The sequence below is a fragment of the Lycorma delicatula genome, chromosome 1 (assembly GCF_047948215.1).
Source record: "Lycorma delicatula isolate Av1 chromosome 1, ASM4794821v1, whole genome shotgun sequence".
NCBI lineage: Eukaryota > Metazoa > Arthropoda > Insecta > Hemiptera > Fulgoridae > Lycorma > Lycorma delicatula.
In genome coordinates, this window is record NC_134455.1 from 208,359,419 (window position 1) to 208,385,931 (window position 26,513).

Below are 26,513 nucleotides of genomic sequence, written 5' to 3' on the forward strand. Positions count from 1 at the left end.
GAAATAAATCATTTGCTATACAGTGTGGTCAGTTATTGTTTTTTTTTATTATTTTAAATTTCACTTAATCCTGTTCTTTTGTTTCCATTTTCTAATCCCACTTCTTAAAAAATTCCATTAATTTTTCATTTACTCACATAATCCATTGCAGAAGTATAGTTTCTGGTAACCTTCTGCAGTATGGTACTCTTGTAGAAAACATACTGGGGACATATTTTTCTCTGAGGATGTGATAAACTCAAAGAATATATATTTCCTCAGAAAAGGTAGAAGTATTCTTTCCCTTTTTTTAGCCATACAGTACTTAAGAGCTTGTAAATGCTAAATTTTTATTGATGAAGCATTATAATCATCATCAGCTGGTGCCCTGAAACATTTACTCTTAACTGATGCTGCCTCTTTTCAGGAATATCTTTTAGTCTACATAATTCTACACAGTTATCCATTCATTATAGTAATTCCAAATATTAGTTTTTTCTCCTTCTCAGAGACAATTTATTATATTTTTTCTTTTTTTTTTTTGTTGATTTGCCATGCTAATCCCATACAAATAGATAAGTTTGCATAAAACAATTTTTCAGCAGTGGATTGTTTTAACTTTGGCTTTTTATTTTTGTAATTTTAGAACACCAACAGTTGGATGAACATGAGGTTATTATACCTTCTAAATAATTAAAAAGAAATATGGCAAATGAAGAAGAAGAAGAAGGTGTTCCTGAGGAATCTGTGCCTGAAGTAGAGAAGGAACCCTCAGAATTTCAGGACTCTCCTTCAACTAAAATAGTATGTAAAATTAGTTATCGTTTTGGAATAATCATAAGTACTACAAAACAATAAAAAGCATAAATTTCATATCTCAAATTTACAAAAACAATTATGGTTGTTAAAGAAAAATGGATTTCCAGATATTTAAGTTTACTTTTTTTACAGTGTATTATCTACATAAACAAAAGGTTTTTTGCTCTTCAACTCTGCAAATGCCTGAAATTTCAAGTGAAAATATAACTAATTTTCAATATAGGTTGCATAAAAATGTTCACTACTCTACAGTTCTCTGGGAGAGTGTGCAAAAATATTAGAAACTGATTCAGTAATTGAAAATAAAAATTACATGAAGGTGAGATATTACAAATATTACTTCATTATTTTTCATCCTTTGGTGTTATTTAATTTCTTCTCGAACAGCAGATTGAGGTATCTAAATAAAATATCTGATATGTATAACCAAATGCTAATGCGCACCAAATTCTAAATAAATATTCAATGCCAATATTCAATAAATAAACTGGTGTCCATTTTTATTATTTAAAACTACAAATTGGTGGCATGAAAATTTAAAAATTAACATTTGCATAATTGTCCTATCATGTAGATTTTATCCATTATAATAATGAGTATTTTAGTGCGAAAAACTGAGAATCTTATTTGTTAAAAAAATTCAAAGAGCCAAATTGTGGCAAAACTATTTGTCATTGAAAAACTCTGGATTTTAACTAGTTCTATAAATAATTTTTATGCATATAAAACATATTAGAATACTAAATTCAAAATATATAAGTAAAAAATATATAAAATATATATTTTTCACTTATATAAAATATAAGTGAAAAAGTATTAAATACTTTCCAAGTTCATTTTTTAAATTAATATAATTTATTACATTTGAATAATTTTACTAGTTTTCATGATATAATGATAATCTTATCATTGAAGAGCAGGTCTTAGTCTTTAATCTTTGATATACGTTTTATAAATACACAACTTCATAATTTTTTTACATTCGTTATATGTTTTATAAATTAATTTCAGTGAATTGACAGATATTTCACGCAACCATTTAATTGTATATGAATCCTCATTGGTGGTCAAGCAACTTAAGAGAATATGTCTGTTACTAGGTTAGTTTATTTTTAAAAAAAGCACACATTCACAATTTGAGCAATGAGTAAACTATCATCAAAAATCATTTAGAAAATGTTAAATGCCTTCCAGATTTATAAAGGAAAAGTTTTATTATTATATGTCATAAAATACCTTTTGTGGGAGGGAAATGTAATTTACAGACTTAACACTTATTTAAAAGTTTATTTTTACATTTTTAAAAAAATTCCTTTAATTTTTTTTCTAATTAATATTTTGATTTACATCTTTTTTTCTAAAAGATGGACATGTTGATGGATGAATCTGACAGATTCATCCAAATCTGAGCTAAAAATATTCTATTTTTGCTTTGGGCCAGTAAATGAGGAATAAAACTGAATTCTACATTTTTTTTTTATAAAACTGGTGCTGTTTGTATGAGAAGTAAAATACGAGTTTACTGGAATGAGAATATAAAATAACATGAGACAAATGAAACAAGAAAATATTTTTAAAAATGTTTCATTGCTCTTACAAAAAAAAGCCTTAATAATAAAAAACCAATAAATAAACTGGAGAATGGATTATTCCCAACCTGCTGGAAGGAGACTAAACTAGTCTTCCTTTCCAAGAGTAGAGACAAGAACCTAGTGGAAGGGTAGCCCATTGTGCTTACTCAAAAATATGTCTAAGGCTGTGGATAGAATGTTGGTCTGCATCCTTGAAGAACTGAGTCACAATGAGAGCATTCATGAAAATCAATTTGAATTTGTAAGGGGAGATCGGTCGTATAAGCAGTCACGTGGGTGGTTATCTGGGCTTCAGAAATTTGATGGGGCACTTGGAGAAGATGGGGTATACAGATGATGGTATTGCTCAATGTATACGGGTCGTTGCCATGGAGCATTATTATGACTGCATTGGCTAACAAGGGCACCAGCAATTATTTGTTGAAAATTTTCATACTTTTGTGATGGATGGATGATGGGTGGAGATGTTGGAGCTTTGCTTTTAGATGTTTGGGGGTGTCCCACAGTATCTGTGTTGGGCTCTTCTTATGGAGCATTGTTTTTGATTATATTCTTAGGATCCGGTTTTCACTGCATTCAGACTTGGTGCTGATGGTCAGCAGGAAGACAGTACAGGAGGTTCAAGATAGAGGTAACATGGCTCTTACCTTGGTTGATGATTGGATGAAAGACCTTGGGTTGCAGCTTTCACTCATGAAATGTCATTATATCACTCTAACTGGGAGGAGAAGGATGGATCCAATTGTGCTGACAGTTGGGAATCATAATGTTCGGGCAGTGAGTGAGGTGAAGTATCTTGGTGTCATGATAGAGCAGTCATATAAATTTAGTGAGCATATAATAGAATGCTGTGGTAGGGCTGAGAGGACCCTAACTGCCCTGAATGGGTTATCACATGTGGTACCTAGGGCTTCCAAATGCAGGGCCAATATGACGACGGTGTTATGTTATTTTGTATACAGCATTGGTGTGGGATGCAGCAAATAATATCCAGCGGAATCTGATGAGGCTGGTCAGAGTGAGGTTGATGAGGCGTGGCAGCGGCCTACTGAACTGTATCTTATGAAGCATTATGCGTTTTGGCGTGGGTCGACCTGCCATGCCAGACGTTCTGCCGGTAGGCAGGGGGGCTCATTTGAGTTAAAAGGACACTCTCCTGGGCTGAGCTTTACTTGATTGTATATCTGGCCCGGGAATTAAAAAAAAAAAACTGATTGTTCCTGTATTTGAATTATTAAAATTAAATACATCAGTTATATACATTTGAAATCTTCAGCATCTACAAACATTTCACTAATTTTATATATAAAATGTGATCTTTATTGCCTCTGTTCTTTTTATTTTTATTACTAATCCTGCGTTAATGTTAAGATTCCATTGATTCAATTTAAATTACTTTTTCATATAATATTAACTTAATAAATGATGTTTTTTAATGATTGTTAATGATGTTTTTTCATGATTATTATTATGGAAGAATTTCCTAACTTTTATTATTACTAATTATTTTTGAAATTTATCAATCATGAATTTTTTTATATCCAACTTAATGACCTATTTTATTTTCTGTGAAATAATATTTTGGATTGCATAGTGTTAACTGTTGACAATTTTACTTTTTCAAAATGCCATACACCTATTGTTGCTAAACTGATAAAGATTCTTTGATATATAAATTGTGAAAATTAGTACACCTGAGCTGGATTTATAGGTACCAAAATAAACAAAACTTGAAAACTCAAACATATTATCCTCCTCTTGGCATAGTGTGGAAGAAATAAACAAATACAATATCAAAAATTCAGAAAAATTCAGAAAAACTATAGACATCCTTTTGTTCTTTTGATTAATTTTAATTTTGGAAGTTTAATTTTTTTAAATTTGAAAATGTGGTTTCTCATTTTTAGGGTTCTAGAAATTCATCTAATACTAAAGCTGTTAGTAAAGAAGTTGGCACATCAGACAGTGATTTCTTTTCAGATTCAAGTTGTGAATATGATATATGCAGGAGGAGAAAAAGAAAAAAGAAAAGAAAAAAAAAGCAACCTAAATCTAAAGAAAATTGGCCAGCATTACCAGTTGAATATAATCCATGTCCACACTTACATTTTAAGACGGGTATATTGAACCGAAATGCACTTTCCAGAGGTCAACATACTGACTTACTTGCTACACCAAAAGGGTAACTTAAACAAGAAGCTAATATAGTAGTAAATAATAGTATAAGTGTAGTAATAAACATATAATGACAGTTTTTATTGAATTTAATGATAGAAATGTGAAATAAATAACTGAAACAAAAACTTTTACCTATTATTTAATTTTGGTTATTTTTAATTAATTGTTTATCTCATCAAAATGTACAACAATTATGTTTTTCTTTGTAATTAGTTAAGCTAATTATTAGATAAAACTTTACTACAGTAATGAATTAGCCCCTTGGGAATTTACTGATTTCCTTTTCTAATATCATTATTTGGTGGTTTAACAAAATGATTATCTTATTTATCTATTTAAACTTGAATTAATTTAATTATCATTATCTAATAAATTCAGGGAATATAAATGACTCATATGATTTTTCATAAAAGATTGATAATAAAAACTACAAATGGCAGTTTTGAAAAGTAATAAAAAACACAGATAAGCAAAACTGACATTGCTGTATATTTCATACAGCACACACACGCACGCACACACACTAGCCTTTATCTTTCATAATAAAATAAGATCTTAATAGTTTGCAAAATTTATTTCAAATTGATAGAATTTAATTCTATGATAATAAGTTGCTTTACTGCAATGCTGAAAATAAATAACTATTTATAGTGAAAACTGTATATATAGTGAATGCCCTGACAACATGCCCTGAATTAAGTAGTGACATGACAATTGTATACAATAGTAATAGGAATAATTTAATTAGTGGAATAAGCAGGTACCGTAATTATTTGAAATTATTGAAAAGCATTATAATTATTGCCAATTGAATAGAAAATATATTAAATTTGAATATAAATATACTGCTCCAGTTAAAATTGGGAGATTATGTCTATTTATTAAATTAAAATATCTTTTAACACACTTATTTATTGTAATCCATATCCTGGATAAGTGAAAAAAAAAAATCAAAAATATATTATAATAATCCTAGTCTTATTTTTTCTTATCATACAGACAAAATAAAATAAATTTTTAAAAAGGCAAAATAAAATTAAGTTAATTTTTGAACAATTTTATGAATTAATAGAATTATTTTATAAAAACCTGAACTGAATTAACTAAAAAAGATTCTTAATTTTAAAAATATCTTGCCAAATTTTAGTTGTTTTTTGAGAATTATGCAGTTGTTCAAATTGTGATAAAAATTAAACCATTGATATTTTTTCTTTAGTTATTTATTTGTAAAATTCTGTTGGAACTTGTCTAAATTACCAAAGATATAAAATTTGTTATGAATATAATTTATTAAAATTATCATAGGTGCAAGGATACATAATATATTTGTTACTGCTACAGGTATCGCTGGGAATTTAACAGAGAAGTGAGATATACTAGAAAGGGGAAGACAAAGAAAGGCAGGAGAAGATTGAAAAGAGCTCCAAAACGAACAGAAAAAGATGATAAAATGTAAGTGCAAGAATTTTTTTATCATTTTTTTTTTCACTGTTTTCAATAGTGGAATGAATTTTAATTTTACCTTGGAATAAAATGTTGTATTTTATAATCACATTGTAGTGATAATCAATACAACTTGCTTGTAATCTGATAGAAAAGTTTTAATTACATTTCAGTCCTTTTAAAGATGTATTTTTTTATTAGTTTTGAACTACTGCTATCCTTTGTTTCTGGGTTTTGGTTAAGGTGCATTATTAAGTGTTGTTGGGATGAGTTTGTAGCAATGAATTAGTCTTGATTTCATGTTTCATTGAATTTTAAAGTGTATCTAATCCTGGATTTTATAGGCATAAACAATAAAATATTTTAATAAATTTGTAATGTAACAACTTAAAAGTACTTTTTGATCAAAGCAATGAGTTTTATTGCTTAAGTGGATATTACACCAATCCTTTCTTGAAAGTTATAAAATTACAAACTACATTTTGCTATAAAATGATTGATGCCATTTTATGGTCAAATAAAAGCTGCAATGATAGATAAATACATGCTGGAATAAATACAAACTGAATTTGGTACAAACTTTCATACAGCCAGTAGAGGGAGTCAGAATGTACATTACATGAATAAAATCATACTTGAAGTAAAAATTAACATAAATAAATGAGATAAAAGATAAATAAAAAAAAAATTAAATAGACAAAAATTAAGCCATTGAACTACAAGTAGTAGTAGTAGTACATTACTAAATACTGTAATATATAATAGATACTATTAAGACTGTGGGACATAAGCTTAACTACGAGTTGTACCAGTAGAATATATTGTAACAAGGTTGATGCAATGAGTGGGAAGTTCAATCACTTATTCTTTTTTTACGTGTCATAAAATTAAAATTAAATATATTAAATAATTTGCACTAAAAAAAAAAATTGATAAATATATTAATACATGAAAAAATTAACTCATATATTTAGTTAAAACTCAGTTATATGAACAGTTAAAATGTTTCCTAAAATATTCTCATTATACTGGGATTTTTCATGTTTCTGTTCAGCCAGTAGTTTGATCCTTATTTCTCAATGAAATTTTAAAAGCTTCAGATGGCATCATTTCTAATAAATCTGCTCAGAATCCAGTCATTGATCACTGAATGACTGAATAAATTGATAATAGAACACCAAAATTTAGATAGTCTCTATAGATTCCTCGTAATATTATTCTATTGGGTCTACACCATAACTCATATACTAGTGTCCTTCATTATAGTATGACTGATTACAATAATACTTGATTACGATAAAAAATGATTAAAAATAATTATGAAGCTAGTATCAAGAATGTTGTTACTATACATACGAGGTGCTACCCAATAGTTCGGGGAAGTTTACCATAAAAATAAAATAGCTTATCATAATTTATAATTTCCACTGTCTCCTTCAAAGTAATCCCCTTGGGCATTGATACAGTGATCCCAGCGTTTTTCCAATGATTCCATGCATCCTTGGAACTCTGCAGGTATAAGTGTTTGAAGCACGTTCTGCGTTTCTTCCTGAATCTCTTCAATTGTGTTAAAATGACAGCCTTTCAATTGAAATTTTATTTTCGGAAAGAGAAAAAAATTGCACGGGGCAAGGTCAGGCGTATAGGGGATGGTGGGAAATCACTACCGTCTTTTTGGAAGCCAAGAAATTCCGAACGGCTAGCAATGTGTGTGCGGGCGCATTGTCATGGTGCAGAACCCAGCTGTTGTTACCCCACAGATCTGAACATTTGCGCCTAATGCTTTCACGTAACCGCTTCAAAACTTCACAATAGAACATCCCATTGACAGTTTGACCAAGAGGAACAAGTTCCTTATGGATAATGCCTTTGATCATGGACTTCATGTTGCTGCGAAATTGGCGTGCTTTTTTTGGTGAACTTCGCGACTTCCACTGCGACGACTGGTGCTTAGTTTCAGGGTCATACCCGTACACCCATGTCTCATCACCGGTTATGATGTTGAGATGAAGTTACGGTCAACTCTTGCTGAATTTTTCAATTCACTACAGACAGCTATGCGATTTTGTTTTTGGTTGCTGTTCAACAGTCTCTGTACTTTTGCAGTACAGTCTCTGAATTTTGCAGCAATGCGTCTCATGTTCAAATTGTCCGACAAGATGTGTTGCATGGACCCATATGTTTTTTTATGATTTCACAAACACCAAGGATTTTTTGTCTACGATCTGCAACAATAGCCTCTCGCACTTTCGCGATGTTTTTTGGTGTTGCTCTTGTTGATGGTCTTCCTGAACGCCCATAGTCATCAACTGTCGTTCGTCCATCTTTGAATCGTTTGTACAACAAAAAAGTTTTTCTTTTACTCATAGCATTGTCACCAAATGCTTCCACAAGCATGCGAAGGGTTTCTGCACCAGTTTTTTTAAGCATGAAGCAAAATTTGATACAGGTTCTTTGCTCTTTAATATCTGCCATTTAGAACTTCGCCGAAGCAGTAAAACACAACGTTACACAACTGCATGAAAGTCATCAATGCAGACTCTCATCTCACAGCTGTTGGAACACTTGATTCACAAAGAGTACTGTTAGTCACATCTAGTGGCAGCAGGTCGTACCAGCAATGTTTCGCTCGTGAAATTGAAATTCCTTGAACTTTTGGGTAACACCTCGTATATATAATTTTATTCTGTTAAATTTCTATTTTAACTTAATTAACGCTGGGTAATTTGTTAATCAATATGGTATAAGTTAATCTTACTTCATTGTAATATTAATTCTTCATAAATTAGGAAAATATAAATAATGTTTGTTCAAAGGTACATTGTTTTCTATTAAAAGCATTACTATAGATTCAAATTCAAATAGGGTTTCACTCGCATTCAATCAACAAGGTAGTATGAAGAGAGTTATTACTTTTGTATTGAGTAATAATGATAACAGAATTTCTTCAAAATATGAAAAATTACAAGCAAAGATTCTAAACATTCAGTGTTAGGTAAAACAGTCCCTTAAATATACTTCTAGCTATTGCCAAAAAGAGGTTTATGAGAAAAATATTAGGTAGATTAATTTCGATCAATGTTTGTACTCTGTTCTGCACAGATGTCTTATTAATGAGGATCAGCTTTCACTGAGCTATTATATCTGTTTCCTGTTTTGATTAAGATTGATTGACTTTGGAAGTTGAAATTTTTAGTTATATAAACATAACATTTTTTAGTCTTTCATTTAATTTTTATGTTTTATTATTAATTTTTAAACAGTTAGTTTTTTATTTAGTCAAAATATTTTTAGTCAAAAATGTATTTTTTTTTTTTTTTTTCTATAACTTTATGAAACTTTTTAATCTTTGAGTGCATTTTAAAATGGAATTAATAAACTTGAAAGTTTCTAACCTGAGGGAGAGATTTTTGATCTTCTCTTTTGACGTCAGTGAAAAAGAATGCTTTGATCACACAACTATGAGTACCAACAATCTTGATATAGATAGGCTGAGGAGAGAAATTGATTTTTTGAAGAAACTTATGGAGATGTTGTCTCTACAAGTTGCTTGAAAATGTCAACAAGCACGGACCTGTTAGGGGAATTTTCATTAGTTATCATAGTAAACTCCTCTTGAGTTGCGACTATATCTCCAGTTGATTCTGATTATGAATTGCAAGAGTAAATGTAGTAACAGTTTCACTGCTGTTTTCATCAAGAAAACAATGGTGGCAGTGACTGCTAAATCCTTTGGTTATTTTGCTTGTCGACAGCCATGTAAGCGAGCTTACACTAATGAACGTGCAGATTCTGCTGCAAAAGATGCATGTAGTCAGCCATCCTTCACTTCTTGTGTTACTGCATCCAACTTTATTAACTGTGTGAAACTCACTCTTCGCACAAAATGGCAAGATGACTGGGTGGCTACAGTAGATTACAAACTCTGGCACATTAAAGGTTCTGGGTTGCCATGGGACTCCTCATACAGGAAATTTTGTTTTACTCACAGGTATCTGATGTCAGCAGTAAATGCACCAGTTTGTGTGTGATGCAACTGCCGCTTCACATTCTTGTGGAATGCATATGTTATGCGAGCTTGCTTCATAAATTTAAATTGCCCAGGAATTTTCGTCAAATGCTGGACAATAATTAAGCAGTTTCAGATCAGGTACTTTTATTTCTCCAGGGTGCTAACATTTTACATACTTTTTAATACTGTTTTTCAATTTTTTTGTAGTAATTGTATGTTTTAATATTTAGTTTAAGTTTTTTGTATTTTCTTTTTTTTTAATATTTTAGTTTTTGATTTTATTTTTAAATTTCTTCTTTGTTTTTGTTTTAATTTTATTATTCTATTGTTTTTGTATTTATATTTCATGTTTTGTTTTCTGGGTGTTTTTATTTAATTTTTAATTGTGAACTTTTGAAATATAGTTTTAAAACACATACATCGTGTTTGGGTGATGATAATGCTGAAGTGTTTTTCGCCCAGAATAAAACAAATAAAAAAAACAGTGATTGAGCACTATTGACATCCTGCTGATACAGTTCCTTGGTGTTGTGGTGATGATCAGGAGGACCATTAAAAGTTTTTTACCTTGTCACCCTTCATCACTTAATCACTTAATCAGGGTTGCATCTAAATTCAGCTGAGAAAGCAGTTTTACGTAAAGTCTTATCATTGGAAATTAAGGGGTAAGATTTTTATAAATAACAGAGATATTTTTCTATCTTGCAACCATTTCTCTCTTAAATTCTTCACATATTTCCTGTGACAGTATTCTAACCATTAGGTATACCACAGTTAGGTATTGCTTCAGAGGATGAGATGAATGATTTGTAGCGTGTGTGAAAATGCCATGCCTGACTGGGATTTGAACCTGGGACCTCTGGATGAAAGGCTGAGATGCATCAAGATGACTTTTTTCTCTGTTTAACCTGTGGGAATCACCATCAGGCATTACTTCAGAGGATGAATGAGGATGATATGTATGAGTATAAGTGAAGTGTAGTCTTGTACAATCTCAGGTCGACCATTTTTGAGATGTGTGGTTAATTGAAACCCAATCAACAAAGAACACCAATATCCACGATCTAGTATTCAAATTCATATAAAAGTAACTGCCTTTACTAGGATTTGAACCTGGAACTCTTGACTTCCAAATCAGCTGATTTGTGAAGACGTGTTCACCGCTATTCTAACCTGGTGGGTTAAGTCAAGATGACCTGCAGCCTGATTCCTGATAAAAAAATAGTATTTTTTTTCTAATGATGTTTTATTCATCAACTGAAAATATTCATTTCAGTTTAATTCATTAAATTTATAATGATTGTTGTATGATATGATTGCCCCACATATTTTTTTTTTTATGTACTTCCAAACTTCATAGTGTAATAAAGATTACACTATATGACTCCATAATAAAAAAATATAGACTAATTACTTCTATGAATATAGACATAAAAAGATTTCTTGTACATAAAAATAAACAAAATAAGATTTGAAAAACTTTTTAAAAATCTCTGGTTTAAATATTGAAGCTGTGTTGATGAAAAATTCCTCTTAATAAAAGTGACATTGTTGCTGCACAGATGAAATTAAGAAAAGCACATTAACTAAGTGAGAAGAGGAAATATCACATAAAGTTAAAAAAATACATGTGTTGATCCTTTTCAAACAAAACCATTCACCCTGAATGATCATGTGATGAATTTTTATTGCCTAGTAATACCCAGGAAATGAAAATTTATTTTTTAAATAGAGTAAATGTTCTTCAGTTTGTATTAATGAAATTTAATCATTATTTTAAAAAAAGTCAAAGATGCTATTATTATCTCTATTAAAAATTTAACAAATTTTTCAACAGAGGAATATTTTCCAGCAACCATAACACTTCTGTTATTCCTCTTCTTGAGAAAGGTTCTGAAGGATCTGATTTAAAAAATTAATTTTAGGCCAATTTTATTGTTCATATTTTTTAAGTATTTGAAAAAAATGATGAAAAAGTTACTTTCATAATTTATTGAAAAACATATATTGACAGACTTTCAACATGGTTTTAGGAAAATCATGTAGTCAGTTATGAGAATACTATACCCGCACAATAAGGAAATTATTATATATCTACCTGAGAAACTCAATGCAAAGATTTTATTCATGTTTAAAGTTAAGGTAGTAAAAAACAGTCGAATAAATGATTCTTTAAGTTAATTCAGATTTTTCATTTGATTTGATTTTTTAAATACAGAACAGACTTTACTTGTTGACAAAGATTATTTATTTTTTTTTTTGTCTTCAGTCATTTGACTGTTTTGATGCAGCTCTCCAAGATTCCCTATCTAGTCGTTTCATTTCAGTATACCCTTTACATCCTACATCCCTAAAAATTTGTTTTACATATTCCAAACATGGCCTGCCTACACAATTTTTTCCTTCTACTTGTCCTTCCAATATTAAAATGACTATTCCAGGATGCCTTAGTATGTGGCCTATAAGTCTGTGTCTTCTTTTAACTATATTTTTCCAAATGCTTTTTTCTTCATCTATTTACCGCAACACCTCTTCATTTGTCACTTTATCCACCCATCTGATTTTTAACATTCTCCTATAGCACCACATTTCAAAAGCTTCTAACCTTTTCTTCTCAGATACTCCGATTGTCTAAGTTTCACTTCCATATAAAGCGACACTCCAAACATACACTTTCAAAAATCTGTTCCTGACATTTAAATTAATTTTTGATGTAAACAAATTATATTTCCTACTGAAGGCTCGTTTAGCTTGTGCTATTCGGCATTTTATATCGCTCCTGCTTTGTCCATCTTTAGTAATTCTACTTCCTAAATAACAACATTTTTCTACCTCCATAATCTTTTCTCTTATTTTGACATTCAGTGGTCCATCTTTGTTATTTCTACTATGTTTCATTACTTTTGTTTTGTTCTTGTTTATTTTCATGCGATAGTTCTTGCGTAGGACTTCATCTATCCCGTTCATTGTTTCTTCTAAATCCTTTTTACTCTCAGCTAGAATTACTATATCATCAGCAAATCGTAGCATCTTTATCTTTTCACCTTGTACTGTTACTCTGAATCTAAATTGTTCTTTAACATCATTAACAACTGCTAGTTCCATGTAAAGATTAAAAAGTAACGGAGACAGGGAACATCCTTGTCGGACTCCCTTTCTTATTACGGCTTCTTTCTTATGTTCTTCAATTGTTACTGTTGCTGTTTGGTTCCTGTACATGTTAGCAATTGTTCTTCTATCTCTGTATTTGAACCCTAATTTTTTTTAAATGCTGAACATTTTATTCCAGTCTACGTAATCGAATGCCTTTTCTAGGTCTATAAACGCCAAGTGTGTGTTGGTTTGTTTTTCTTTAATCTTCCTTCTACTATTAATCTGAGGCCTAAAATTGCTTCCCTTGTCCCTATACTTTTCCTGAAACCAAATTCTCCTAACACTTCCTCCACTCTCCTCTCAATTCTTCTGTATAGAATTCTAGTTAAGATTTTTGATGCATGACTAGTTAAACTAATTGTTCTGTATTCTTCACATTTATCTGCCCCTGCTTTCTTTGGTATCATTATTATAACACTTTTTTTGAAGTCTGACGGAAATTCCCCTTTTTCATAAATATTACACACCAGTTTGTATAATCTATCAATCGCTTCCTTACATACACTGCGCAGTAATACTACAGGTATTCCGTCTATTCCAGGAGCCTTTCTGCCATTTAAATCTTTTAATGCTCTCTTAAATTCAGATCTCAGTATTGTTTCTCCCATTTCATCCTCCTCAACTTCCTCTTAGTCCTCTATAACACCATTTTCTAATTCATTTTCTCCGTATAACTCTTCAATATATTCCACCGATCTATCGACTTTACTTTTCGTATTATATATTGGTATACCATCTTTGTTTAACACATTATTAGATTTTAATTTATGTACCCCAAAATTTTCCTTAACTTTCCTGTATGCTCCGTCTATTTTACCAATGTTCATTCAGAAGTGGAAATTCTGAACACTTTTCTTTAATCCACTCTTCTTTCACCAGTTTGCACTTCCTGTTTATAGCATTTCTTAATTGCAGATAGTTCCTTTTACTTTCTTCATCACTAGCATTCTTATATTTTCTACGTTCATCCATCAGCTGCAATATATCGTCTGAAACCCAAGGTTTTCTACCAGTTCTCTTTATTCCGCCTAAGTTTGCTTCTGCTGATTTAAGTATTTCCTTTTTAACATTCTCCCATTCTTCTTCTACATTTTCTACCTTATCTTTTTTACTCAGACCTCTTGCGATGTCCTCCTCAAAAATCTTCTTTACCTCCTCTTCCTCAAGCTTCTCTAAATTCTAACGATTCATCTGACACCTTTTCTTCACGTTTTTAAACCCCAATCTACATTTCATTATCACCAAATTATGGTCGCTATCAATGTCTGCTCCAGGGTAAGTTTTGCAGTCAACGAGTTGTTTTCTAAATCTTTGCTTAATAATGATGCATCTATCTGATACCTTGCAGTATCGCCTGGCTTTTTCCAAGTGTATATTCTTCTATTATAATTTTTAAATTGGGTGTTGGCAATTACTAAATTATACTTCGTGCAAAACTCTATAAGTCGGTCCCCTCTTTCATTCCATTTGCCCAGCCCGTATTCACCCACTATATTTCCTTCCTTGCCTTTTCCAATGCTTGCATTCCAATCTCCAACTATTATTAAATTTTCATCTCCTTTTACGTGTTTAATTGCTTCATCAATCTCTTCGTATACCTCATCATCATCATGGGCGCTTGTAGGCATATAGACGTTAACAATCGTTATCGGTTTAGGTTTTGATTTTATCCTTATTACAATGACTCTATCGCTATGCGTCTTGAAATACTCCACTCTCCTCCCTATCTTCTTGTTCATCACGAAACCTACTCCTGCCTGCCCATTATTTGTCGCCTTCCTCTTCCCACCAAACCTCACTAATTCCTACTATATCCACCTTTACCCTATCCATTTCCCTTTTTAAATTTTCTACCCTACCAACCTTTTTTAAGCTTCTAACATTCCATGCTCCGACTCGTAGAATGTTATTTTTTACTTTTCTGGTGACCCCTTCCTTAGTAGTCCCCATCCGGAGATCCGAACGGAGGACTGTTTTACCTCCGGAATATTTTACCAAGGAAAGCGCCTCCATTATTATTATGTGAAAATGCAGAGACACATTTTCTTGGGAAAAAAAACAGCTGTAGTTTTCCATTGCTTTCAGCTGCACAGTACTCAGAGGACTGAGCGATGTTGATATGGCCGTTTAAGTCATTGTGACTCACGCCCCTAACAACTACTGAAAGAGCTGCTGCCCTCTTTTAGGAATCATTCCTTAGTATGGCTCTCAACAGATACCTCTCCGATATGGTTGCACCTTCGGTCCAGCTACTCTGTATCCCTGAGCACTCAAGCCCCCTCACCAACAGCAAGGTCTCATGATTCATAGAGGAGGAAAAAAAAGATTATTTATCAACATTAAAAAATTAAGAAGCCAAGGACATATGTCTGACTTATATATTGGATAAAGAAGCACAAAATTGTAAATTTTTTTAGTAAGGACAAATATTTTTTATGGGTTTTCTTACTGAAACATTAAATTTTTATCATCTTGTTTATGCTCAGTAAGGTGTGACTTGACCAGCTGTAAGCATCTCCTCTGATTGAATAAATAAGTTATTTATTAATAAGAATAACTAATAATTAATTTCACTGAAATATAACTGAACTGAATTCTTTACTGGGATTCCAAAAATAGAAAGAGAATTTTTTCATTATTTAAAATACTGTGTACAAAAAATTATATCAGGATTTTAAAGCTATTTAAAATCGTAACTTTGATTTACAATAATGAATTATAAATAAAATGGAAGCGTAACCTTTAGAGATTTTCTCTACAAGTATTCAATGCGAGCACTTTACATCATGCACCATACCGTTCAACCAATAGAATGGTTTGTTCCATATTTTAAACAGAATGTCTGGAATAATGTAAGTGACTGATTAATAAGTTGCAGAGACACATAAACAAGTTCCTTTATAAAATAAATCTCCCAAAGGGGTCAGATGAGTTGATCTGAGACCACCACAAACACTCTTTGTCATTGGGTCCATGCCGACCAATTCAACAGTAGGGAAAAACTGCATTCTACCAAACCCATACAGAGTTATGCCAGTGAAGATGTGTGTGATTTTGTTGTCAAACAAAATCCTCTGGTCCATGTTGCCGTTGACTCCTGTTACACTTGCTTCAGGGAAGAAGAACTGTACATGAACTTGCTGTCATGGTATTGCACAGAAAACATTTAATTTTGGGGAGTCCCTTTCACATTGTAATGAGGATTTTCTGATCTTCAGATATATTAAGTGTTACATTTATCAGGAAGTCCAAAAATGTTGACTCATCACTAAACTAATATTAAAAATGTTGACTTATCGCTGAGAATACATCACCATAAAAAAAGCAGTCTTTCATCATTTCGATTGCGAAGTGAAGTTGATGACTTTTGCATTATAAGAGTTCATGGGAATCTTCTAATCCATAGATATGGATGACTCATCACTAAACTAAGATGAAATATTAATTTGTCTCTAAATGCACTACCATCAAGAAAGTCTTCAATTGCGATGTTGCTATGCACAGCGTAGTAGCTAGGCTTCAAAGCCTGTAACAGTTCTAAACAGTATGGATGCATATGTAAAAGTTTCTTTAAAAGATTCCACATTGTCATCACTGGCACTGCTACTTTGTCGGCTGACCTTCCTGACAGATTTTTTGGATTATGGCTTAAAGACTTTGACATTTTCAACATTATCTTCAGACGCCCTTTTCATCCCATACTTTTCCCTTTTTTTACAGACATTTGTTATTTCAAATTGATTATATCATCAAAGAAAGTTATTGATATTTGAAGGATCACAGTTAAACTTATACGGAACTCTGAACTGTAACTACAGACTTAGATTTAGCAAATTACAAAACACAAAGGTTTTCTGCTCAGAAGTCACTATCTTTTTTCGAAAGGCATTCTCAAGAAGAAAGATATCAATCTATGGTCATGAGTGCAACTAAAACTGCCCTTTTTGTTCCTTGATTCTAGTCTTCAATCAGTACTGTATATCCCATCCAAGAGATGTTGTTTGGTATTAATAATGGAAGTTCAAGAGAGCACTAGAAATACTCCATTATTATAAAAAAATAGTAAAATTATAAAAGACTGACATTTTTAGATTTCAGACTAACATTTTCCCTTTGCATCTGTGGAAAGTACAACATATGAAGAATTTTAAAGACAGAATTTTAAAGTTAATGTGGAATGGATTCAACAGGAAAAATAAATATAAGAATTGTGCCAGAGGTAGAAAACAGAAGATATAGACCCAGGCAGTTTGAGAGAAACTGACATAGACTTTATCTAGATAAAAACTAGTATCTAAATAATCTTAAGCAATGTATCAGATGCAAGTTCAATGGATATAAAGACTAGAAGAACATAAGCAAAAAAAGTGCTTTACAAGAAGAGAAGATTGTTTATAGCTCTAAACGAGAAAAGCTGTGGAAATAAGAAAGCAGATCTGTTCATGAATGTGTCTCCTGTTAATTAGAGAAGTGGACCTTCAGAAAAGCTGAAAGAACCGTGAAGTAAAGTGGTGATGAACTGTACTGAAGATCCCTTTAATAAAGAATGAAGAGTTACTGGTAAGAGTAGGTAGAAAATCAGGATGATGTTGAAACAGCTGTAATAAGTAAGAGTAGCTTGATTAGCGAAGTCTTATGATGTATATATGAGGTTCAGCACCTCATTTTCATTGGCTTTTCATGGCTTTCACCTCACTTTGCTGGAGGAAATAACATAGTGAATTATGCTGTGAAAAATAAAAGCAAAGCAGAAAACATTTTATGTAAATGATTGCTTTGTAACAAACCATGGCATTCCAATCTCCCATTATTGTCATTCAACAATCTTTACCGCTTTCTTCCATAATCCTATCTGCTTGTACATTATTTCAATCACATCATCCTTATATTGAGGTCAGTACCCAGTGGATTTGCTAAGAAATCCACTGGGTTCATTCCTGTCCTGAGAACAATTATCTTGCTATTTTTACTATTTTTCTTTGTTTAGAATGACTTTACACCATTTTTTCCTTTTTAATTTCCTAAATAGTATTTTGTAGTAATCACTGTTAGCTTTACCTTTCACTTCCCTTCTTCACTCAGTTGTATCGCTTCTGTTAATATTCATCTCTTTTAAAAATTTTCTTAACCTGCTTGATGAAGAGTCCTTACACATTTCATATATCTAGTCATATCTTTTTATTCATTTTTAGGTGAGACCTGAGTCCCTCCTAATTTTTCATATTCTCCCAGAAATCCAATGAGAATTTTTTTCTTTTGAAAGAAGAAAAACTGCACTATGATACTAAAAGTTAGCAAAATATTGGTTACTTTTGTCTTTTTCATATAAATCAACTGCCCCTAATATGGGAGCAGGTCAACTAGACCTTTGGAGCCACTGTTAATGTAATGTACAGATTGCTTTCAAACTGTAGTTAACATGAGGAACAGCTATTATTCTAGAGTACTAACTTGCTCCAAAACTTATATCAGTCTAGCTTAGGAGAACATATTTAAAACATCGAGTAAAAATTTGTAAGGGAAGGATAGATCTGGGAATTTAGAAAACAAGTTGAAATAAATGAGATTGCAGTATATAGATGTTTAACAGAAATGCGTAACTGTTTCTGAGGAATAACTTTCAAAAACAAAATTAAAGAAGTTGTAATAATGTCAAAAGCTAAATCATTTTAACTGTGTGGTGTCATTGTTACATGTGTACTAGAAACAGTAATAAACCACCTAAAAACCAAAAGAAAATTGAACAAAAATTTTTCATTGCTTTCATTCCTGCATTAAATATATGGGCAAGAAACATTCATTCTATGATTACTATGAATGTTATGTAATGTAACTGTTTCTAAAATATTATTAAATTTACTATTAATGCGCATTATTATTATAATTATTAATTTATTATGTAAAGAAATCTAAACATAATTTCTAAAAAAATAATCCATAATTTCTTTTATAAATAATATAATAAAATCTTGGTACAGAATTCTCTTCTGTTTTGTGAATTATTAAAAATGAGTGTAGAAATACAAATATTTATAATAATTAGTAGCTGTTCGTTATTTATTCCTTTAGGTTTTAGGTCCTCTCCCCTTGGGAAGAGTGGCCATATAAAATTCATACAATTAAATCTCCAGTGTTGTTTCTCTTGATAGATAGAATTCTGCAATTTCTCTTTGGTGATAAGTACCACTCTAATTAAATAGTCTTTCTAATTAAAGTGAAAAATGTTTGGTTTTGGTATACAAATGCTTTATTACATTTTTGATTAACGAAAAGTATTTAATAGAGAAATAAATTATGCATTTTTTATTCATGTTAGTTACATGGCAAATCTGTGTAGAATTTCAGGTAGGATATTTAAAGATTTATATAATTATACTCATTACCATTTATACTGGTGATTTTCTCCACTGCCTGTTTGTAGCACCTACTTCCCTTGTCGCCCCCACTATGACCCAACTCTCCTACTCTGTGTGACCATGTACAAGTTACCTTGAAAATAGTGCTGTGCTTTCGCTGTGCAGTATGTGTGTATGCTATGAACTAAACAGAAATTACATAGTGAGCAAACCATTGCTTACTTTTTAAACAATGTTTGAGAGTATGTGTGTATTAATTGAGATCCTATGGTGGGAACTGTCCGCATGCAACCCGCTGATATTAATGATAATGAGTATAGTTTCTTTTTTTGCTTAGAAGATCCTCCCACTGTGGCACTTACGTAGGTGGAGGAGAATACTGAATAGGGTAGGGGATATAATAAAGAAGTAGCACTGAGAGGAGATTTGAGTGCTAAATCATATTCCTATACAAGGGAAGGTGGTGGAGAGTAAGACTGAATTCACCATAGCTCATAAGTGTGGGACGTCCAAGATAACTAAAAAGATTTTTATTTTGTTTAAAATTTACAACTTTTTTATAACATTTTTATTGTTTTGTTTTCAATTAGTCAAATTTCAGAAACTTTAATTTGTTTCCTGTTGACTACATTTACATTGATATTCTTACTCATGTTTGGTATAAAATATTAGGAATCTTATTTGTTTATTGATGATTTGATAAAGTTAATTTACTGTGAACCTTAGAAGATCCTAAAAAGTGTGGCTTTTTTTATTCAAGTTTTTTGGGGTTTGTAATTTTTCTTGAAAACTACTAGATACATAGTCTAGAACTTGTTTTATTCAATTTTTTAGATCAAGAAATATATAAACCAATTTTGCCTTTTATTTGGTACGAAGAATTTCATTTTATGGTTGGAGCAGAAGTTAGAGTGAAATATTTTTATTACCTGCAATAAAAGACAAGTGTTTTTGGGCATATAATTTTAGAAAACCTTTCTTTACTTATTCCCAAATAAGTTCCTGAAATACTAGTATGCATTTTTAGTCATTCTGTATTTATAAATGAAATATCTTAATACTTTCAAAAAAATCTGACCGCAAAAAAAAAAAAAAAAAGTTAACATTAAAATTTGTAATGATGTTTTGAAGAACTTTGTTCCTTCTATTTTCCTAAATATCTGATGCCTGTATGTCTCTACTTTGCCTATAAAATATGTTTAGGATTGGTAATTAGCTTACAAATTTACTTTTGAAAGAAGTAATTCAACTAGCTTACAAATAGCATTAACAATGTACAACAAGGCAGCAGTTAGAACCCCCTGAAGGTTAATTTTATTATGAATTCCCTCATAAATGAATTAATACTGATGAATTAATTCACCACAGAAGCTTGTATGTGGGAGTATGAAAAAGGAATTACCAAATGTAACCATATTGTCCTCATCTCCACGTTCAACAAACTTCTAGCAGACTCATGTAACTCCTACATTTTTGTAGTTTTCATTTTGTCTGAATACAAAATAATAATGAAATGTTTTGTAAAATCATTTACACAATTTCCTCAGCCACAAAGAATGTCAGCAAGGTCTCTGGTGACAGATATATCTAACAAATTGCGAAAATTACACATAATAAAATTCAAATTTTCATACTTTACTGCATTATTTTTCATAGGTCTCAGAACGAGTCTTAAAAGAAGAAGCAGATTTAATAATAACTCTTTAACTACAAAATCTATGATGTAAATGAAACATGTATTACTATAATATTGTAGAAATAAAAAAATAGCTAAAAATTAAATTATTTAAAAACATAAAACTTTTTAAAAAGATAAATGAAACCAGATTTAATAGATGTTTTAATATTTTACTGCAAGACGTTTTCAATTGCAGCACTGGAAGGCTTCAACTGGTCGGACCCAGTCTTTTGAGTTCCAAAATGACATCCTTTAAATACATGTTTCAATTTTGGGAAAAGGAAAAGTCACAAGGACTCAAACCAGGTGAATAGGGGGAGGGGGGGTTGAGGAATCGTAGGAATGTGTTCTGAGGTCAAAAATTCCCTGATTAAAATTTTGACCTGTGTGACATGGGGATTGTCATGATGAAGCATCCAGTTGTCTGCAATGTCTGGTCTCACGCGAGTCACACTTTTCCTGAGCCTTTCAAGGACACCTTTGTAAAACACTTGGTTGACAGTTTGTCCTGGAGGAACAAATTCTTTACGCTCGATACCCCGATATCCCCGACAGTAGGGGTACTGTCAAAAAACAAATCAGCATGGTTGATTTGTTCATTCGACATTTTTTTGGTCGAGGAGATGACTTTGCCGCTTTGTTTCAGAATCGTACTCAAATATCCAGGACTCACCTGTGATCACACGATTGAAGAATTCTTGGTCGTTGTCAATCCTCTTAAGATCAACGCACACATTTCTTCGATTGTCCTTCTATTCTGTTCTGAGGTTTTTCAGCACGAAGTTTTGCACAAATCTTTTGCATGTCCAAATCGTCTGTCAAAATTTGATGTACGGTGAAAGTGTTTAAATTTAACTGTTCACTCATCATCCTTATTGTTAAACGATGATCTGATCTCACAAGAACCCTCACACGCTCAATGTTTTCGTCAGATATTGAAATTGAAGGTCTCCCTGAGCAAGGTTGATCCAGTGTGTTCTTGGCCATCCAAAAATGATTTGTGCCAGTGAGAAACTTGTGCTTTTGATAAGCAATGTTCCCCATAGACCTGTTCCAACTTTTCAAAGGTCACATTCACGGATTCCCCAAGTTTAACACAAAACTTGATTGAAAAGCGTTGCTCTAAATTCCGATGCTCCATTTTCGTAATGCTCAATAAAAACACACTTCTCTGATGGTGCTGTCAAAAATAATGTGTTGGCTGAACGGAGTTGAAACTCGTACTGAGCATGTGGAAGGGCTGAACACACCGGTCTAGCATAGACTGGTAGACACAGCGTTGTCAGACCGCTCTGTTACCAATCTCATTATTTTTTTTCACACACCTCGTATAAGAACGAACAGTTTTCGTTAAGCTAATAAAATTAATTAAATGAGTTAATAAAATGAGTTAAGCTAATTTTAAATGAATTAAATTTTGATGAATTGATTGAGGGTTTATTGTACTTTTTATGTTAAAACAGAATACATTAGAGAATTTTGTATTGTTTTCAGTAACTCAATCGAGTAAATGACATAAATTAAAAATCCTTCTATTCTATTATTTCTACTATTACCATTTTTTAAGGTGCAGGGGGTCTGAATGAATTTGTTGTGAATAATCTGCAATGAACTGCCAAATTGCAAACACACTTTATATTAATGTGAAATTAACTACTATCTTACATATTATGAAAGATTTGTCTTAGGAGTTGTTATATGGAGGTTCTATTTATATAAATAAAAAATAAACTTATATAAAATAAAAAATAAAATACTTCAAAGGTATTATTAAAATTCTAATAATGTTGAAAGCAGTAATTCAGAAAAAATAAAAATGTTACAGGTACATTGGACATTTCTTATGTGAAATATGGAATTCATTGCCTCCAAAAATGATAGAACAGTTGCGACATTTACTAGTTGAAGAATTTGGAATGTCAGAAGAGTAAGTTATGTTTTAAGTAACTATCCATTTTACATATGCGTGTGCGCATATGTGTGTTGAATGCTTGTGTATATGCATGGTTGTGTGTTGAATGCATATGTGCGTGAACGATTGAGCGAATTAAAAAATTACTTGCATAAATTTTTTTAATCACACTATTTTCAAATTATGCTTAGATCTTTTTTTCAGAGAAGCAGATGACTTCATTCGCAAACAAAAAGATTGTGCCCAAACAAAAGAAGAAAAGAAACTAAAGAGAAAGCCATATTGCCCACCTGAAACAAGAATAGGGGTTCGGCACAAATGGATTAAAGACTTCTGTAGAATATTTGCTAATAAAATAACTGATTATGTGGTTATGATGTTATGCTGCAGAAGAACTCCTCGAGTTCGTAAGCTAGCTGAAGCTATTCTAAATCATTTCTGTGAAATAACTGGAGAAAAAACAACTCTAAACACTGCAAAGACTAAAATGCAAAGGATTCAAGTGTTTATTGCAGATCGTATTGCTGTGTGGCTAGATTCATTGATAAAAGAATCTGAGGATAAGAAAATGAAAGATGAGGCAGTAGAAGCAAGGATTGGAGTATCAGAGAAACCAAAAAGAATAACACCAAGGGAAAGCTGGGAAGAAGAGGAAGAAGAGGAAAAAATTAAGACACCAGAATCAAAGCCTCCAAGCAAACCTTCATCAAAAGTTTCTTCAAAACAACCTTCAGAAGAAGGATCTAAAGCTGGATCTCAACCACCTTCTAAACCTACTTCTAGGCCACCTTCAAAGCCTCCATCTAAACCTTCTTCAAAAGAAAGTAGTAAAACAGTTTCAAAACAATCATCTAAACAACAAATAGAAGAACCAGCTGAGGAAGCTAAAAAAACAACTGAAGAGGAACCTACTTCAATAAAAGAAGAAATCAAAATGGAAGAAGAAGAAGAAGAAGAAGAAGAAGAAGAAGTTCTTGAAGAGACTGAAGAAGAGGACCAGGAAGAGGAGGAGGAGGAGGAAGAGGAGCAGGAGGAGGAGGAGGAGGAAATGGAGACTGAAGAAGAAGAAGAAGTAGGAGAAGTAATTGAAGAAGAGGGGGAAATGGAAACTGAAGAGGAAGAAGTAGAAGAGGAAGAAGAGTCTGAAAAAAGTGAAGAAGAATTTGTGGCTCCACCACTTTTTCCACCTCTTCCTTGCAGAGATGGTGGGTTGGTTTATCAAATAACTAAGGACGGAAGTAAATATAATGTGCGTCAATTGAGTTCTGGTTCTGTTGCAAGGAAAGTTGCAAAGGCAAGAAATAGAGAAGTGCCTGTAAAACATGATGATGTTCTTAAAGCAAGTACACATAAACCGCTGACAGAAAGTCCGATGAACTTGCAAACTATGAAAGAATGGGCAGACTGGGCAGCTAAAGCAGCAGAAGTTGCTCAGAGATGGACTCAGTGGGTTGACACAACTGTTGCTGAGGTGGAAGAAAAATCACAAATGAAGAAAGGTAAAATTATTGCAGAGGATGGCAGACCTTTAAAGCTTAGGAAAGAAGACTGGCAGAAATGGCAAGCAAAAACAAAAAGAGCTGTGGATGAAATTGCCAAGACAAAGCATGAGTGGAAAAAAGATGCTGCGACTTGGAAGATGAAAACAGAAAAAGCAGCTCAAAAAATTGGTCCAGAAAAGGAAACTAATATTACTAATTTAGATCCTGAAAAATATGACAAATCTGGAACTGAAAAACAAGTGGAAAGACCAGAGATAACAAAAGAAATCCCAGAATCAGATGCTCCTACAGCAGAAGATGAAAAAACAGTAGCAGGAGAAGAGGCAATAGTTGGTGAAGATGAAGAGGCAGAAGAAGAAAGCCCATAATAATGAATGTATAATTTGTCCTGTTACTTGTCAATTTATTTTTTTTAGTAATCTTTGTAGATGTGTTATTCTCATTAATAATATTAAAGAAAATAATAAAATACATTGTAGAAGATATATTGTAAACATGTTATGTGTACTATCATCTTTTAATAAACCAACAAATTTTATATCAATTTTTTTTAAATTTGTTTTTGCTTTCTTCCTAAGTACAGACATTGCTGAGGACCTTTTAAAATTAAACTGTGAATGAGACTGGTTCATCATGCAGTGAATGTAAACAAATCATGCAGAGTATGGAAAAGCCAAATGTGATTTCAGATAACTTAATTTCTATTAGAGACTGGAGATTCCTTTTTGTTTCATGCATCTTATTTATTGCCTCTTTATTCCATAAAATATGTCATTTACCTTGGAGTACTGTGTTTGGTGTTTCAGTAAATTTGCTTATTTTTTTAGTGATGTAGAGAGTTTTTTAAGGAATTTATCTATATCTACCTCACTAATTATTTATCTGTAATTATTAATTATTAATCATCTATCATTTCTACTTCACTGGTTTTACCAAAGTCTATAATAGCCAAGTTCATATGATTTAATTTATGAAGTATCTGTAGCTAAAGCCAAACAAAATTGAGTGTAAATTGATAGAAAAATTTGTGAAACATATGCTACAGCAAATTCAGGTTAAGTGTGAAAGGAGGTATTTAGGATTCTCTCATTTGAATATGATGACTTATCCAGAGGTTGGGTTAATTATTTGTGCTATAGAGTAGAATAATAGTAGTGCTGTTTTTTCTTTTTCATATTAATTATTTTTAACATAATTGTGTACACCATATACTTTAAATTAAGGTTTAGTATTATATATCAATACAAAACAAACATTTTTATGTATATCTTACAGTTCTTAAACAATTCATAATAATAAAGTATTAGTTGTAGTTATATTGATATTCTGCTGGCAGTAGAGTTTAGTGGGAATCAACTAAATATTTTCTAAAAAAAATTCTGTATCCTCCCTTAAAAAAACCTCCCTTTCCATAACCTAAGCTTAAAAACCTCTCTTTCCATAACTTAAGCATATTCTCTATAAATGCTTAATTTACTGATAAAGCAGACCAAATTACAAGGAGCACATATACTTCAAACTGGAACCTGTAAATTCCTCATGTTCGTATACTTCATACATGCATGTTCATACACATCAACTCAACTAAATAGTTTTAATTAGGTTTCATTGGGTTTACCCACTGGGTTGGTTTAGTGTGAACTTGTCATCGGAAATCAGCTGATTTGCGATGACAAGTTCACACGAAGTCAAGAGTTCTAATGTTCAAATCCTAATAAAGGCAGTTACTTTTATATGGATTTGGATACTGGTGTTCTTTGGTGGTTGGGTTTTCAACTCGCTATACATCTCAAGAATGGTTGAGCTGAGACTGTACAAGACTACACTTGATTTACAGATTTACATATTATTACATATCATACTCATTCATCTTCTGAGGGTAATACCTT

At 31.8% G+C, this 26,513-nt stretch overlaps 1 protein-coding gene across 2 annotated transcripts; it reads left to right on the forward strand.

Annotated features, from left to right (window-relative positions):
• The first annotated feature begins 633 nt into the window (after window positions 1-633).
• Window positions 634-25,168, forward strand: LOC142327896 (uncharacterized). 2 transcript variants are annotated; one of them, XM_075371256.1, is made up of 5 exons: window positions 634-783; window positions 4,298-4,572; window positions 5,910-6,020; window positions 23,036-23,137; window positions 23,327-25,168. In XM_075371256.1, the coding sequence occupies exons 1-5, from the start codon at window positions 685-687 to the stop codon at window positions 24,990-24,992; spliced, it is 2,253 nt and encodes a 750-aa protein (XP_075227371.1). In that variant the 5' UTR covers window positions 634-684; the 3' UTR covers window positions 24,993-25,168. The 2 variants fall into 2 exon arrangements, with proteins under 2 accessions (XP_075227371.1, XP_075227380.1); XM_075371265.1 differs by lacking the exons at window positions 634-783; window positions 4,298-4,572 and adding an exon at window positions 5,194-5,328.
• Window positions 25,169-26,513: the final 1,345 nt, after the last annotated feature.